We start from the raw sequence: 11,473 nt of genomic DNA, 5'->3' as shown, positions 1-11,473 counted from the left end.
ATAAATACATCAATTCGGAAACACAATATTGCGTTCATACGTATGATTAGTCTATTACCAAAAGATGCATAGTCGTATAGTATATAATATGGTAAATTAATTGTCATAAAACCACCAATTTTAGTTAGTCACATCTTTAATTTTTAAACTTAGACATTGAAGTATGCTGAAAATTTTCACCGTGTGATAATTAAGAAAAATGTCAAAGTTGAGATATAATTTGAACATTTTTTAAATTGAGGGATTGGCAAAAATTAACCAAATTTGATTGTTTATTTTGACAATTTACCATGTACTATTAATGAATCGTTGTATGCACAATGAGGGCTAAACTTCAAGAGGACGGATAGACTCTACTCAATCCCAATAATGTGTATAATCAGTATGAGACAAAGAGCAATATTTATATACGCCTATTAATTATTCATTATGTATTGGTAATCAGTAGTCAGAGATGCTGGGCTAGTGGGCTGAAACAGATGTATTACCAACTATGCTATCCCAAGACTCTCTAGTCTTTAAATATTATGCATTTTAACAAATGGCATCTAATATTGTAAATATTTCACATGTTAAGACGACTTCCTTCCTAAACTTTGACGTGGGTATCTAGGCAAAAGTAAAAATTAAAAACTTCAACTTGTAAGATATTCTTTCACAACTTGCATTAATCTTATAAACCCATCTACCTCTCGCTATTTAGTGACGGAATAATCCTTCACTAATACAACGAATTTCCATCACCGAACAGAATTAGTGACATATTAGTGTCGGATAGAGCCGTAATTAAAACGTTCTCCTAAACTTTTAGTGACAGATATTTCCGTCACTAAAGTTACTAATCCACCCATTGTCAAAAAACATAGGGCGGCTGTGTTGGTAAGTTCGTACTAGTGACTGAAGCTTTTCCGTCACTTACCGCAAATAGCTACTAAGGGATCGATGGCCCGTCACTAATTTCCTCACTAATTAGCATTTTTTGTAGTGATATTGACAACATACTTATTACGACATTTTTAAATGTTACAAAAGAGTCGTGCGCCAACATGCAAGTGTTTGTCTTAGTTAATTGATCAGTATGAATATGTAAATAGTCAACTCGACTAATACGACATGTGAACAACCATTATATTCAATATAATAACATATAAGATAGGATTTGTGTTAAAATGACAACCCCTTTTAAAGTGACAATGTGACAACACTTATACAGCAATATTACAAACACTACACATCAATTTATAGATTGTTGTATAGTATGTCGGATATTGCTGGACAAGAAAGATTGCTGTATAAAGAGCAACAAATTGCTGGCCGAGTTTTTCGGATTTTTTTTTTGGCCACGTGGCAGCTTATTATTCGTCCACATGTACAAATGATTGGCTAGAAATTGTGGTATGGTGTTATTTTAAGGGGTGATGGCACCCTAACATGCCCTAATAGATAGATACCTAATCAAAATATGTTGTGTGAACAACCATTAAGTAGCGTATAACTAATGAGGTTAATGTAGTGGTTACGAATTAGTAAGTCGTAATTAAGCGTCCTTTGACTTGATCAGAATAGTGGTTCGTTTATCTTTTGCGAACGTGCTAATCCCTGATTTTAGGGGCCATTCTGATTTGTTTAACTTTTATATGGTCAGCTCAGTTACATGTAAATTTTGTCAAATTACTAAATAAATATTGGTTCCCATCTACATGTAATAAATAATGGAGAAAACCTTTTAATAAACATTAAATTTGAGGACATTTCTATCATCATGTGCATCGATATTATATACACTTTACATGGTTAGATACTTTGATTAGATTCATTTTAAAAAAATAAAAACTCTTTCCATTTTCTATAACTAGAAATTCTTTACTTTTGAGGTGAAACCAATTTTCAACTAATTAACACTCTCTTTTTTATTACCATCACTCTCTTAATTTATCAATTTTGCATTAAAACATGTGTTATTATAATATTCTTATATTTAAGAAATGGAGGCAGGGTAATAAATAATGTTAAGTGCATCACAAAAATATATCAGTGCTAAGAGCATCCGCAATAGGTTTTAGGCCAGCCATAGGCCAGCCATAGGCTAGCCATTCTCTCCCCTGCCACGTCAGCAACACCAAAAAAACCACCTGTCACGTCAGATTTAGGCTAGCCATAGGCCAGCCATAGGCCAGCCGCAATAAAAATAATTCAAAATATACTACATTTACGGAATTAAAATTACGATTAAAATACGGAATTAAATTTACGACACATATACGGGAAATATTCGTTAATTTTATTTAAATAAAAAAAGTACATTAACTAAAAATCAAAAAAATTACATAATAAAGAAAAATCCGGGCTTCCACACACGAGTCACCGCCCCACTCTACTCCTCACTAATTTATTAAAAAAATACATTAAAAAATGTTAGTATGCCTTGAATCAATTATAGTTTGCCGCTAGCCGAACGGGGGTCTCGCTGTGTGGAAGCCCGGCCCGACGGTATGACATGTTTCTGTTTTAGTTCTTAATTTTGTATTGGGCCTAGTTGTTGTTGTCCATCGTTAAATGTTGTTCTTGTACAGAAATTTAGAGAGAGAGAAAATCGCGTTTATATAGGTTTTAAAAAAAAAAAAAAAAAAAAAAAATCATAATCGGCGCTGGCCGATCGGGCTGCCACAATAGCGGCTAGCCGATCGGCTAGCGCATCGGCCAGCGCACAACAATCGGCCAGCCCACGCCGATCGGCTAGCCGATTTGCCGCTCGCCTGCTGCAATGGTTCGGCTAGCCGACCGGCTAGCGCGGCGAATCGGCTAGCCGGTGGGCTAGCCGCTATTGGAGATGCTCTAAACTTCAATGGGAGTTTCTACTCCCTAGTTATACTACTTAGTGAAATACGAGGTGCAATTAATAATTTAATACTATCTTAAAGTTCTTCAAATTAACATAAAATTAATTTAATTTTGATGTACATCTTATTTTTTTAAATTTGTAAATTTCATTTTATGGAGTGACTTCAAACTGTATATCATCGAATTTTGAAAAAGAGAAACGGGCTTGACTGAAAAGTTAATTCATACTTTTGATGGTTGAATTCACCGCCCAAATAAAATTTTGGATGAGCCACCCACGACCCACTGAATATGAATGCGATTGGGCTATTTTTTCGTAAAACAATTTCCTCTTTTGTGCCCCACTAATACAGACCCAAATTTATACTTAATTCTTTCGATTATTTGAAGCTTTAGCCAAACACCCCACTTGTTATGAGTCATAACTCATAATTATATTTGTTCACTCTTTATATCATATTTATATCTTGTTCATATATAGTTTTATCGGGGAGTGTTATATTGCTGACTCAGAACTTAATTGCTAACTACAATTAAATAATAGCCATTAGATATTTAAATTAAGGGCTTAGATCATTAATTCCTAAATGTCAATATGATCAACGAAAAATGTCAATAAGGCCATAGGATTAATTCCAAAAAATATCAATAGGGGTATTAATGTCAATTAACTACATGTTTAATTATAACTAACTTTTAAAAAAAATCCCAAAACTTTAAATTCATATAACATAGGAGTGTTATATTGCTAACTCATAACTTAATTGCTAACTACAACAAAATAATAGCTACTCCCTCCGTCCCGCTTTAGGAGTCCCGGTTGAGTCGGGCACATATTTTAAGAAAAAAGTGTTAGAGTGTGTAATAAATAAATATTGTAGTGGATGTTGGGACCCACTTTTAATTGAGTGTCCAATAAATAAATGTTATAGTGGATGTTGGGACCCACTTTTAACACTTTTAACACTTTGTAGGCATTTTTTATTAATTTATCTCAACCGTGACTCCTAAAGCAGGACGCCCAAAATTGACCAACCGGGACTCCTAAAGCGGGACGGAGGGAGTATTAGATATTCAAATTAAGGGCTTAGATCATTAATCCCTAAATGTTAATACGATCAAAGAAAAACGTCAATAAGGTCATATGATTAATTCAAAAAAATATCAATAGGGGTATTAATGTCAATTAACTACATGTTTAGTTATTACTAATTTTTAAAAGAAATCTCAAAACTTTAAATTCATATAATATATATCAAATCAAAGATAATTTCATAAGGATTCCAACGATATCATACATGCATATATTCCGACATCAAAATTTGAAAAAAAATTCAAATTTTTTTAATTTTTTCGTACAAGCAGAAATGTCAACATACTATATAAAATATGTCAATATAATACATGTAGAATATCAATATAAGCAATGGGTTAACATTGTTAAAGCATTGTGTTGACATTCTCAAAGCATTGAGTTGATATTTTCGGAACACTATATTGACATTTTCATCCAAAACCATAATTTGAAGTTTTTTTTATCTTTTTCGATTTAATTAATAAAAACGAAAATTACACGTGGCAAATTGTAGACCACACGTTTTCTAAAATCCTATGGCCTTAAATTAGTTGTAGTTAGCAATTAAATGATGAGTTAGCAATTGATCACTCCCCCATATAACATATATCAAATTAAAAAAAAAATTCATAAGGATTCCAACGATATCATACATGCATATGTTCTGGCGTCAAAATTTGAAAAAGAATTCAAAATTTTTTATTTTTTTCGTACAAGCAGAAATGTCAACATACTATATAAAATATGTCAGTAGAATACATGTAGAATGTCAATATAAGCAATGTGTTAACATTCTTAAAGCATTGTGTTGTCATTCTCAAAGCACTGTGTTGATATTTTCGGATCACTATATTGACATTTTCATCCAAAACCCTAATTTGGAGTTTTTTTTTATATTTTTCGATTTAATTAATAAAAACGAAAATTACACGTGGCAAATTGTAGACCACACGTTTTCTAAAATCCTATGGTCTTAAATTAGTTGTAGTTAGCAATTAAATGATGAGTTAGCAATTGATCACTCCCCTAGCTTTCTATATATGATATTAATTGCGGGTAATATATAAATTCAGAGTTAATAATTTCATGAGATGGGTTTTGTTGGAAAGGAAATATGATAATCTCCAGATTATAGGAAAGAGTATATTTTATGGACTCAAGGGAATATATCATTAATATGGTAGAATTTCTAGTTCGTTCCTAGATATATTTAATAATCTTGTCCTATAAATAGGGATGTAAAATGTATCATTTCTCAACACAATCAATTGGAAAATCAGTTCAATACAAACAACAGGTTTGTCCTCGTTTCTGCTTTGGAGGCATTAATTTTTTTTTTTTTCTTGAACTAAGGGGATAAATCAAGACAATGTATCCAAATAAGATCTCCAATATTGTTGAGCACATACAAATTTAGATATTAATTAAGATGCAACAACAGCTGATCATTCAACACAACAACACAATGTTCTGCAGTTTAACATATGAACCGGATAAAGTGCAGAATTTATTCCAATCCAAGCGAACACGCTGGTTTACTTGAAGAAAGGGAAATAGTTCAACACAACAACGTAGAGAACAAATTGAAGTACAACAGTTATTCAAGCCAGCCCCTGCAAATTAATTATGCAAACTATCAACCATTGAAACTGAAGAAAAACAAAGTTTATGAGAAAAAAAAAATGATTAATTAGGGTTTAATTTCCTAATTTTAATAAAATAACTAGGGCACATTGCTAGAGTGTTCATGCAATCGATCACAACTAAAATTAGAAAAAACGTACCTGATAAGAAGCTTGAAATCGGATACATATGCTGCAAAGTGACAGTATAGAATAAATTAATAACTAAGATGAAGTTATCAAAAAAATTACTTACAAAAGCATTTGAAAGATAAATTACCTGGCAAGGTAAACAAAACATGATCAATCCTTATGAAGAGGAGGAAAGATGGAGAGTGTGAATTCAGAGGCTCCATCCACTCTCTTTTTCACTTTATCTGAAATCTCTATGGCAGATGTAACTGCAAGGATGCAAGTAGACACCTCCAACATTTCGAAGCTTGCTATGTCAGCAAGCTCAATTGGAATTTTATGAAGCTTGTCGCAGTTCTTGAGCACAAGGCTTCTTAGTTTGGGGTAGTGATTGGATGAAGCCTCCCAGAGAGCTAAATCTGTCTGCTCAATATGCAAAAACTCAAGAGAGCGAAAGCATCCATCTTTTGCTTCCCAGGTGTGCCCCATAAATGCACGATCTTTCAACTTGAGCACCTTTAGTTTCTCTAACGATACAAGGGTAGAGATGTGGATCCAACTGAGAGAAGTTGAGCACAGTGTGAGACTCGTAAGTCCGGATGGGAATTGATCATATCGAGGCAGGCAGTTCAGTTCCCCGGATTCTTGTTGTTCATCGTTTACTAGTTTCAGCTTTCCAAGATGTTCCATGTTCCTCAATGTATCAAAAGATCCAACCTCTCCTTTGAAAAGCAAGGTCAGTTTCCCACGGATGCCTAATTTCTTCAGATTGGGAGCCCGCCTTGGAAGTTCCTTAGTGCAGCTTTCCACTGAGATTAAGCTGAGTGTTTGAAGCTCGTCTGCACTATCAGAGCTACTAGTTGAGTTGGGCAACTTAGCAGAGGCTTTTGTCTTAAAATGCCTCAACTGCTTCATCTTCCATATGTCGGCTTCAACTTTAAGGGTTGGAGATGTGGTGTCAATGATAAGTGTTTGAGTGTTCCAAAGCTTGCTGAAATGTAAAGGAAGTGTCTCCATCGTGAACGACATGGCAATGTACCTCAAATGTACCAAATTGTAGAACTCTCTGGCAACTGTGCTAAATTGCAAGGGTTGAACATCAAAAACTCTGAGCAGTTTGAAAGCTCGAATGACATTTGCGCTTTCTTGTGGAGCCAAGGTATGTTTAGTATCGGAAAGACAAACAAATGAGCGGACACGAGGAACAGAAGGTTTTGATGAGATATAGTGGGACAAATTGGAATGAATAGAAAGACGGCGGCACGTGTTTGAGGTTGGAGCCACACATATTCCTTTGTCGTTGTACTTGATTTCTTGGAGAAAATTTTCCGTAGCAGCTTCTTTCCGGCAGAAGTCGCGCAAGACACCATGTATCTGGCATGTTTTGACATTGCCATCAGGAGTTAACTTTGCAGATCTCAGTAAGTTTCTACTGATAAGATTCTGCAAATACTTGTATCCTATCTCCTCCAATGAGTTGTATTCATCTTTTTGTTGTATGAATCCTTCTCCAATCCACATGCGGATCAATTTTGACGCTGAAATCTCATAGTCTTCTGGGAACAACCCCAGATAGAGAAAGCAATGGCGCAAGTGGTGAGGTAAATTCTCATAACTCAGAGAAATGAACTTTTGCACGCGCTTTGTCTCGTCTTCCCAATCGATATACGAGATCACTTGTTTGGACACTTTTGTCCAATCTCGTTTCGTTTTATCCACATTTGAGTCTAGAGACTTGGAAAGAATGCCTCCTATGACTACTATCGCAAGTGGCAGCCCACCACAATTCTCTGCAATTATTCGTCCGGATGGTTCCAATTCATAAGGGCATTCCAGCTTGCTGAGTGCCTCCAACCGGAACAGCTCCCAGCTCTCTTCTGCTGTAAGGAAACGCAACTCCTTGATAGGTCTTGGCTTACTAGCAACCACTCCCACTTGCTTATGACGACTGGTGAGCAAGACTTTAGCTCTTGGGTTTGTGTCGCTATGTGGCAGAGCCACGCGAAGTCTGCTCCAATCAGCATCGCTCCATACGTCATCCAACACCATTAGGAATCTTCCCTGCTGGAGATGAGCGGCAACAATATCAGCTAATTCACTTCCACTTTTGGCGTACAGTTCATCGTCTAGGGTGGTTAACTCCTTGAGAATGCGAAGAAAGATTTCTTTGTCTGTGAACTGTTGTGAAACAGAAACCCATATACGAGTGGGGAACCTTAGGTTGATACCTTGATCGTTATAAATCTTCCATGCGAGCGTTGTCTTGCCCAACCCTAGCATGCCAATCAGAGAAATCACATCGAAATAGTCCGTTTCTTGAAGCAGACGTTGTTTGAGCTCTTCCGCCACGTCTTCAAAGCCCACTACATCCGTCTTTCTAGGCGGCCGAGGCTGTTTGAAAAGTTTAATTTCAGACACGGGTTTGAAGAAATTACAAGACTCTATCTCACTAAAATGAACCCTTTTCTTTTCGGCACAGATATTAAGGATAGTTTGTTAAGAGACAAAGTTAAGTTTTGTCAAAAAATAGAAATGACTAAATTAGCTTGGAACTTTCCAGAATAGAAAAATGATTCAATTAACATAGAACGGGGGGAGTACCATTTTTAATGGGAGCTACTATGCCGACGTTTAATTTGGCGTCCAATGTTGGACCTCAAATCAAAACCAACTCAATTGGACAAAAATGAAAGCCCTAGTGCAAGAACCTAACACCCTAATAGAAGAAGAGCCTCCAAGCAACATTACAAATTTGTCAAGAAGAATAAAGAAGGGCATCCGAAGCAACAAGCCAAATTTGTCGATAACAAGAAGAAAGAAGAGCCTTCAAGCAACAAGGCAAATTGACTAGAAAAAAAAAAGGTAAAGCCTCCGAGCAACACGACAGTGTTTTTCTAGGACAAAGAAGAAGGAGAAGAAGAGCCTTGAGCGACAAGATAACTATGACTAGAAGAAGATGAGCCTTTGAGCAACAAGACAATTTTGTCGAGGATAAGAAGAAGAGCCTCGGGACAACAATAAAAATTTGCCAAGAGGAGGAAGAAAAGACATTTGGTCACAAAAACAATAAGCCATTTCCTAAGGCAACTTCAAAATAAGCATTTTTTCATATGTTTCTTGCACTAGGAGTTCATGTCATGCCAATAACTGTTTGAGAAAATATTCAGTAATATAAACATACCAAATGGTGAGATGGTATGCCCAATCATGAATTTTTGAGAAGTGAAGAACTATACATATGAATTATAATAATTTTAAAATGAAAAATTTTCCCATATTTTTTTTTATCTTCTCATTTATATACACGTACATGAAATTCTGAAAACTCTAAAACAAATATACTATCACTCATATAGTCATGGTAGTTAACTAAATTTAGTAATAATGATGATAAATCATTTTCAATTAAATTAATCCTATTGCATAAATCTACTGATAAATAATTAACAAATTTTAATTTTTAATATTTTCATAATAACATGAAAAAATACGTGAAAATTTTTAAATTATAATATATATATACACTCTCTTCGTCCCAAGATAAGTGAATCATTTCTTTTGGGCACGGGATTAAGGAAATGATATTCAAAGAGTTAAAGTATACAGAGTAAAACATGAGAGAGATAAAAGTAGAGAAGTAAAGATGGAATAAAGTAGGTGGAAAATAAAGTAAGAGATGATTTTTTGCTAAAAAAGAAATGGCTCACTTAAGATGGAACATACCAAAAATGAATATGACTCACTTATTTTAGGACCAAGGGAGTAAGTAGATTTAGATTCATCCTTTATTTATTAGTAATTGTTACGTATAGTTCTCCACTAGTCAAAAATCCATTGATTGCGATACTTGAGAGAAATGAAGGTAGGGGGCATGCGTTATAGATTACCTTATAGGATATTTTTTTCAAATGTATTATTTAAATAAAATGCACAAATTGAGTGTTAATAATAATTTAAAAGTTATTTGACTTAAAATAAAAGTATAAATAAAACAAATAATGCTACAATATGAACAATAGTACTGGAGCAGTGTTCACGCAGATGGTACTCACAAAGAGAATGTAGTGTTAAATTTCTTTATATACATGGATTTATATACGAAAATGGTATCTTCTGAAAATATAAAATTTTATAACATGAATCACTATATTTCAGCTTTACTATTTCAAATAATATTACTCAAACTACATATATTTGCGAACATGTACGTATAGGACAATTAAAAACTTTTATTTTTGAATGAAACTTATAACAACAGATTTACGAAAAAACAAAATGTGATGCACAATTAATTCAACTAAAATTTTAATTAAATAATGGTCAACTAACTGGTTCATCATACGGATTTTCGTACATAATTTGAAAAGTAAAGCAAAGGGTTAAAAAGGTGACCTGAGGTGTTTCATCTCTGCCTTCATCGAATCTGTGGAAACTGATTTCATTCTTCATCACATCCACCCTGCCTTTGATACTCTCGACCTTCTGGCCAACGCTTTGAAGAGTGGTCGCGCGATTTTTGAGCAGTCTAGCGAAACGACCTTGCCGGCCTTCCTCGTTGGCCTTTGCGAGGTAGAAATCAACGACATCCTCTACCTCAAAAACAACATCGTGAATCTCCTTCCACATATTCATTATTTTCTCATTCTTTTTCCCCATCTTCGCGGTGTCCTCGAGGAAGGCTCTGAAGGTGTTGAGATCCCTTTCGAGTTTCTCAATGTCGCCCTTCGCGTCTCTGATGAGATGGGCGTGGTGCTTCACTACCTCCCTGAGGTTGTTAAGCAGGAACTCCGTTGCTGCTTCCGCCATCTCTCCTTCTCACTCTCTCTATGGATATATTTATATCTTTCTTTTCATTTTGTTTCGTTGCAAGCTTTCATTGAACACTGGCCATAGCTGATATCCTTATATAGACATACTATCTACTCACTGTCTCCTTCCACTTAGAGTGGGACGGGGGAAGTATTTGTTTATTATCATTTGACAATGGTGATGTCAATTATACCCTACCACGTGACGACTGCATGACGATTCAATCATATACTCCCTTCATCCCACATAATTTAACACACTTTGATCCGGCATGAGTTTTAAGAAATGTAATGGAAAGTGAGTTGAAATAGTTGGTGGGATGTGGGTTCTACTTTTAAAGTATTAGTTTTATAATAAAATGTGAGTAGGAATGAGTTAGTGGAATATGGGATCAACTACCAAAAATAATAAAAGTGAAATGGGTAAAAAATTATGTGGGACGGTCCAAAATGGAATATTGAATAAAATCATGTGGGACGGAGATAACAAAATTTCATCGTAAGATTCTTTTCATATGTCGATGCTTGCCATACAATGGTAGCTACGCTGTCCAGACATTAAATGTCAAACTTTTGCTAGAAACGTCTGGCTTAGGGTTAAGAGTTTGACTTTATTTACGAATAACCTTATCTATTATAGTGTAAATAATTTATGTATAAGATCATTTTTACAAAAATTAAAACATATATTTCGAAAGCTAATTTATGAAATTGAACCAAATAAATTTTTTTAATATAATGGATTACGGTTGAGTTTGATAGGTGCTCTATAATTATATGTAATCAATACTATAGACAGATCGAGCAATATTTATAAATTAATTATTTTGTATATATTGGTATCCGATTCTTTATCTACTTAGCTTTTAGCAACTAGAGTCGAATATTATGTTCAGAAAGGAGTCTAGAAAAAAGTGAATTATAAAATGTACACTATACCGATCCAACTTGAAGATAAGGTTAGCAGCCGACCATTAGGAATTTAAAATAGATTG

The 11,473-nt window shown here is 34.6% G+C and overlaps 1 protein-coding gene across 1 annotated transcript; it reads right to left on the bottom strand.

The window, feature by feature from the left end:
* Positions 1–5,273: 5,273 nt before the first annotated feature.
* LOC125211566 (putative late blight resistance protein homolog R1A-10) lies at positions 5,274–10,530 on the bottom strand. The gene is made up of 4 exons (XM_048111423.1): positions 10,063–10,530; positions 5,819–8,061; positions 5,701–5,731; positions 5,274–5,529 (listed from the first exon to the last, which is right to left on the bottom strand). Exons 1-2 carry the CDS (start codon positions 10,474–10,476, stop codon positions 5,842–5,844), a joined length of 2,634 nt encoding a protein of 877 aa, XP_047967380.1. The 5' UTR covers positions 10,477–10,530; the 3' UTR covers positions 5,274–5,529; positions 5,701–5,731; positions 5,819–5,841.
* Positions 10,531–11,473: the final 943 nt, after the last annotated feature.

Source organism: Salvia hispanica, chromosome 3, assembly GCF_023119035.1.
Source record: "Salvia hispanica cultivar TCC Black 2014 chromosome 3, UniMelb_Shisp_WGS_1.0, whole genome shotgun sequence".
In the NCBI taxonomy this organism is placed as follows: domain Eukaryota; kingdom Viridiplantae; phylum Streptophyta; class Magnoliopsida; order Lamiales; family Lamiaceae; genus Salvia; species Salvia hispanica.
The sequence above is the reverse complement of the archived record's forward strand: the minus strand, read 5'-3'. Positions and strand labels throughout refer to the sequence as shown.